Genomic DNA, 6,812 nt, shown 5'->3' on the forward strand with positions numbered 1-6,812 from the left:
TAAAGATAACAAAAGCGGCGATTCATACGTTGATTGGTGTTCCTGTTGGTGGGTTGATGCTTGTAAAGAATTCAGACTCAAAAGAAAGCAAAAATGTAAGCAAAGTATGGAAAAATGTTTATGGGAAGTCTGATATAAGCCCTTCGGATATAGTGAGAAGATTAAAAACATACACACAAGCTGACTGGCTGTCCATAGTAGATTTTGTGATGTTGTTTTTGACAATCATGATAGATTGTCAAAAAAAATGGAAATTGTGAATTGTCCTATCTTCCATTCTTTCCAAAGGGTAGAGTTATCAGCACGGTTGATTGGTGTTCAATGATATACTCAGCTATACGTAATTGCAAGGTTGATTGAGTAAGAGATGATGCAAAGAGTGTCTTCAACGGTCCTCTAACAATATTGTTGGTTAGTATAGTTTCGATAATTTATTATATAAAACACATGCATATGATTTATAAAAATCTTTGTTAGACGTGTAGTTATTATATCTTGATTCTACAACATGCAATGGAATACAATTTCAAAGAAGGAATTTCGCAATGGCCGAATGGAACATGGAGAGAATGAAGCTTAGGGAGAAGATCGAGATTGAAGGTGGAGGATTTGGTAGAGGAAATATAAGACAGCTATTTGTTAAAGTTGCTAGAGTTATCAAGGAAGATAATAACAAAGCAAGTGAAGATAAATCCAACAGTGACACGCTGAAAGTAAGTATAGATTCTTTGAATAAATGTGGTTAAACATACAATATTGTACACTATAGTTGTTTATACCTACAGTTGTCTATATTTGCATATAATACCGGCTTTTGTTTACGTGTTTGTAATTTCATTATATATGTAGGTTGATTGTTAGTCGACATACTTACTTTGCTTCAACAAAGTAAGTCATTTGATGGTCTTATTTGGTTTGGCTTACAATATTTTGTAGGATTATTTGGACAAGCTAGATGGTTTGATTACATTATTGTATAGTGACAAAGATGAATTTGAGTGTACAATAATAAAAGCATTGCGAAAGTTTCCTGATGATGAGGACCTGAAGATTTTATCAAAGAAATACCATAGTCTATTTGGAAATGAAGGTAACATCCTAACAGGGAATGTTAACATACCTCAATGCAATAGCTTGGTTGAAAGTAGTCCGGCGAAAAGCCTGAAAGGGAAGGAGCTGATGACAGTTGAAGATGAAATGATTTGTCACAATTCTGGAAGGATCCATCCAACATGGAAATTTTATTTGGTAGTGTTGACCGTCTTAGTAAGTCAGGTGCGACTTCAGATGCACCATCGTTTAGCTTGGGAGTCACACAAGAGTTTGATATGGACGAGCCCACCACACCCGTTTGTAAAAGAAATGAATATGTATACAATGAAGCGGATGATCATGTACCACTTACCGTGATAATGTCACGAATAAAAGAAAATCAAGTGCTTAGATCTGAATCAAAATGGCGTGATAATCAAATCAGGTTGCCCTATCTAAACATGCCTATTGATTTTAACGAAAATGAAACCAAAGAAGAGGAGCAAGTATGGAAATATCTTTGGAGGGCATACGGAGATCAAAGTAAGATTCTCAATATGAAAATGAGTTTGTATATCTAGTGTATAGTTTTATATGTAGTTTTTAATGTGTTCTTTGAGTGCAGTGAGGAGATGTTCAAGACCTGCTATGGAAGTATTGGTAGACGAGGAAACTTTGAAAGCTTACAGCCGAGTTGTATGGTAAATCACATTGTGACTGTTGAGCATTGGTATTAAATTATTATGAGGCGAGGAGGCCCAAAGGCTTACCAAAAAGGCTTTTCAGCAGTACCTCAATTGTGGTATGTATCATTTAGTTCAATATGGGTTGTGTTGATTTTTTTTCTATGTTTATTTATTTATTTTGATCCTACACATATAAGAGGTATGTGTAAGATATGTTATATGTCTTCCAACACTTTCAAAAAAGTCGTGTAGGATATGTTATAAGCTAAAATTTGTTTTTTATTTGTGTTATTACATATTCTTGAAGTCAAAGTTCGTTGTTTATTAAAATTTTTAAATTTGTGTTATGTGTTTTACAAATAATGTGTTAAGTTTATTTTATTTGAAACAGACCAGGAACAGTACATCGGAACAAAATTTGAATGCTTTGTTCAAAAGAAATGTTCATCGAATGGTCAATGGTGATCAGACTATGATGGATCTAGCGACTTTTGAATTAATATTCTTTCCCATTCTGTCCAACAATTGTTATTATTTGTTATGTTTTGATATAAAAAAATCCATCAATTGTCATTATCGACAATCTGGATATGCAAGAGCGGAACCCAACTGATAAACATAGAAAGGAATGCATGATCACAGCTTCAGAAGTGGTAATAAGTCTCTTTGATTTTAAAGATACTATTACGTAGTTTCTCAACTATATTTTTGTTTTGTTTTTTGATGTAGAAGGAATATCTGGTTAGATATATGAGGTCGGTTAGACATATTAATGCAGAGTTAGTGGAAGCTCAGACGCCAATCCGTTTAAATTTGCAGTGGTACACGACTGCCATAGATAGCGGTGTATATGTTATGAGGCACATGGAAACTTATATGGGAACTAGAGGAAACAAATGGGACTGTGGGTTTGCTACACAAAAGAGTAAACCGAACAAACACTTGTTGATGGCCAAGAAAAAATATGTTGCAAAGATTATACTATCTGATATCAACCTGCACAAGGCCAGAATTGTGGATGCCATTAATTCGCAAGCAATTTAGATGCATAACCTTTTATTCATTTTAGTCTTTTACTGTCAAGTTTGCTTATTATAAGACATGGCAATTATTTATGTTACGGTACTTTTTTTCCACTTTTGGTGTATTGATAGAGGCTATATGTTGATGGTATAGTACCGAGTACAAACGAAGTTTATAAAAAAACGTAATATATACTTGTATGATACACGAATTTGTATACCGACAAAAAGGTATTTTTTTGTGTATTAATTAACCACGCAGAGTAACATATGATTGAACAACCAAATTACTGAATCTCTTTTTTGCTTAGACTCTAAATTATAAAGATAATGATAAAGTTGACTTACATAATACAAAGTGCAATTCATACTGGTAATGGAAGTGGAATGTGATTGCTGAAGCTCATGAAACTTATGACAAGTTCAAACCAGTTAGACACAAAATAGGTTCCTAATTGAACCATAAACCAGAATCCATAACATAACAAACTGGACAAAAGTTAAAACCCAAAAATCTTAAAGTCTCCAATAGAAAATCCACTCAATAGATAATAAAACAAAACATACTCAAAGTACTAACAAATGAAAATTGAATTAAATGGTAGATTTTTTCCTTGTGCTACGCCTGCGAGTTTGTCGATGGTTGGTAGGGGGATTCTTGGTGCTACAATTCCCAGAATCTTGATCAGTGGTAGGATTTATCTTGTCGGGACAGTTACGAGAATCATGATCATCAACATACATAAGACATGTGTTACAGAATCTGGTGGTTTTCTTTTTCTTGCTCTTCTCCATAGCTTTTTCACCTGGGCCAATTAACCGATGCTTGGTACCGCTACCTTTATTCCGTATTCCTTGTGGTGCGGTTAGTGTAACCTCTTTTGACGAAGAAACAACACCTGCCAAATTTGCCATGACAACTTCCTTACTATTATAAGCAGGCTGGATAGGAACTTCCTCATATATTTTGTTCTTCAAGTTCTTCATCTCATCCGCAAATTCTGAAAGTCTTTCCATGTCACGCCATAAACGGTTAACGCATGCCTCGAATGAAGCCGTTGCATCCTGCCTGAGTTTCGTTAGTTCGTCAACCGCAACTCCATACCTGTTTTCAATACTAAAAACATTTGATGGCAATGCATCTATCATCCAACGTGTAACCTGGTAAAGTTCTGGTATTTGTTCTATATTCATATTTTTGTAGACACAAAAAACATGTCGACAAAGATATCCGAGACGAATAAAGCCCATGCAAGAACAAGTCATGGTGTTGTCAACCAAATTAATGGTAACCTGAAAAAAATCAAATACATGTTAATGCTTTTGTGTTAGTTAGTAATCATTGTTAGAATAGAAACAATATAATAAATTAGTTTCAATCTACCGTATAGTCGCCAACATGCTCTTTTCTCTTGTCAATGTGTCTAATAATACAAACCTCCTGACTATCTTTATATTCCACACTTTCTTGGGAACAGAAGTAAAGTCCCTTAAAAATCTCATTTTGAACTTCGTCAAAGATAGTACGTGTGTATATTTGTGTTGCGTGACGTTCAATTGCTAAATGGGTTCGAAATGTAGGTGTTGTATTTGATGAAGCGTGTTCAAGAACTTGTTGATTGTATCGCTGAGCATCCAATGCAGTTTCATAGCACAACATAAACTGAACAAGCATATTACCTTCACTAGAGTATACCTTGAATAATGAGTTAGAGCTCTCACACCTTGATGTTGTTTTCATCAAACAACACATAGGTAAATCCCTAAAATATGCAGGTACCATTGTTCTCTAATCTCATACATGTCGGTTAACCATGTGTTTCCATGTAAGTCGAATTCATCCAACATATCACGCCATTTTTTCTCAAATGTCGAAGGTTTGATAAACACGCTCCAAACAAGTTTATGTAAATGAGCCCGGATATTGGTGTTTTTCAGCAAAGATCCAAATATCTGAAAGCACAAAATATGTGACACGACTATATTTAATGGATCGTAGGTCAAGTAAATATTCTGTTTGTCATACACAATATATCCAAATTAAAAGTAATATAGCTAACGTAATGTTTAAGTATACCTTAGCAGGAATCTTCTTTGTCACATGCCACATGCAAAGTCTATGTGTTGCTTCAGTTAAAACTAATGAAACGACTTGCTTCATAGCCGGATCCTCCTGATCGGTTAATACTAACCTTGGTTGCTTATCATGTACCTTAAGAAAGCACTCAAGTAACCACTTGTAGGAGTCAATTGTTTCATCATATAACAACCCAGCACCAAAAATGACACATTTTTTTATGGTGATCAACACCGGTAAACGGAACAAATATCATGTTATACCTTAAAAAAAATCATTTTGTAAGTAACATAAGTTGCATGGTAAATTAATGAAAATATAATACTTACATGTTTGTGCTATACGTGGCATCAAAGGCTAGAACATCACCAAAGACCTTGTAATTGCATTTCGAAACATGATCAACCCAAAGTATTGACCTCAACTCACCATTTACTACTATCTTGTCGTACGAACAGTTGTTTAAATGTTTCACACGATTATCCATCTTATCTACCAATAGTTGAGCATCTTTATCACCAATAAAACACCTAAAATCCCTACTACAGTTCTTGTAATCAGTCCTTGTACCTGCTACAAGATAGTGACCCCTCTTCAAAGTAGCTTGCGTACGGTGCGAAACAGTTGCACCAAAGCCGTTCGCCTGCATATTGTGGATAAATTCTTCATCTACAAAGCCTAATTGTCTTCTACTTCTCATCAGGTCCATATTTTCAAACGAAACTAGTTTGTGATTGTGCGCCTCAACAAATTTATATATCATATAACGTTCTTTACCATCTACTTTTCTTTTCAGCTTAATACATGCCTTGCAATCGGTGACCTTAACACTGCTACCGTGTTGTTTAACTGGAGTTGATTCAATAACAATGGAGTCAACTGATTTACCACGCGTCTTACCTTCTTTGTTGCATACAATGTACCTATGAGTTATTTGACCATTATACCGTCTGATGGTTGATAACCTGGTATCAAAACCGGCGTTTTCGGCATATTCTTGATACATCCTAACAACATCTTCCCATGTGTCAAATTCCGCGAACAAAGCAGGTTTACAGCCGGGGACTACATTTGGAACCCAATATTTTGTTCCATTTGGTGACATATAACAGTTACTCCTCACAAGTTCTTCCGAATCTTAACATTGAAAAAAGTAAAAATAAATGAAGTAGCATCATACAAAATAATCATGAATTCAGAATCTTATCGTTAAAAATGTAAAAACCCAATATAGTGTATAATCATGAATTCAAGGGGTATATAGTTGTATAACCAACTAGCCAACCATTAAAAATGTAGTTAAAAATATGATAAAAGTTGGCAGTCCGTAGGCTGTAGGTTTTTGTTTTTTTTTTTTCTTTTGTTAAAATAAATGAAGTTGTATTAGGCAAAATAATAATATTAATAAATAACAAGAAACCTTATTTTATTGAATTTAAGATTCAACAATAACCTTATTTTATTGGATTTAAGATTCATAACATTGTTTGCCAACGAAAAATATTAATTACCTTGTTGGTTGTTATTAGGTGATGTAGGGTAAAATTCACATGTTTGTCCTGTGTAAATTGTATAATTATTGTATAGTTATTTATTTTTTTAGTTAGTTTTAGTATTATATTATATTATATTGTGTTTTGGCAGGTCCTGGTGCAAATGAAGCGAAAATGAGTAATATGGAAAAGACCAGCCAGTTGGGCAGAGTAGAGTGCCAGAGACCGAATTAAAATTGCTGCTATTTTCTGTCGCATGAAGTTTGGGCTGCTAAAATACACATGATACGAAAGAAGCTGCTATTATTACTATTATTATATATTAAAAGAAATATATATCATCTATACGAAAATAAAAGGGATCTTTTGAAAAGTATATTATTTGGAAGGGTGGAGATATAATAGGAAGTTTATTTGGCTAGGAAGGCTAGGAAGTGATCTTGACCATCCATTTACTTAATCAAGGGCTAAGATTAAATCAGGGAAATTGAAAGTAAAAAAA

General features: G+C 34.1%; 1 protein-coding gene across 1 annotated transcript; it reads right to left on the reverse strand.

The window, feature by feature from the left end:
• Positions 1-3,334: 3,334 nt before the first annotated feature.
• LOC110933791 (protein FAR1-RELATED SEQUENCE 5-like) lies at positions 3,335-5,922 on the reverse strand. The gene is made up of 6 exons (XM_022176996.1): positions 5,147-5,922; positions 5,011-5,080; positions 4,818-4,952; positions 4,521-4,693; positions 4,179-4,425; positions 3,335-4,033 (listed from the first exon to the last, which is right to left on the reverse strand). Exons 1-6 carry the CDS (start codon positions 5,920-5,922, stop codon positions 3,335-3,337), a joined length of 2,100 nt encoding a protein of 699 aa, XP_022032688.1.
• Between the last annotated feature and the right edge of the window lie 890 nt (positions 5,923-6,812).

This window comes from Helianthus annuus, chromosome 4 (genome assembly GCF_002127325.2).
Source record: "Helianthus annuus cultivar XRQ/B chromosome 4, HanXRQr2.0-SUNRISE, whole genome shotgun sequence".
NCBI classification, from domain to species: Eukaryota; Viridiplantae; Streptophyta; class Magnoliopsida; order Asterales; family Asteraceae; genus Helianthus; species Helianthus annuus.

Coding starts and splice junctions, on each gene's coding strand:
- LOC110933791 (XM_022176996.1), bottom strand. CDS start 5,922: ATGTCACCAAATGGAACAAAATATTGGGTTCCAAATGTAGTCCCCGGC. Junction 5,081..5,146: donor GCCACGTATAGCACAAACAT/GTAAGTATTATA, acceptor ATTTTTTTTAAG/GTATAACATGATATTTGTTC. Junction 4,034..4,178: donor AATATAAAGATAGTCAGGAG/GTTTGTATTATT, acceptor GATTTTTTTCAG/GTTACCATTAATTTGGTTGA.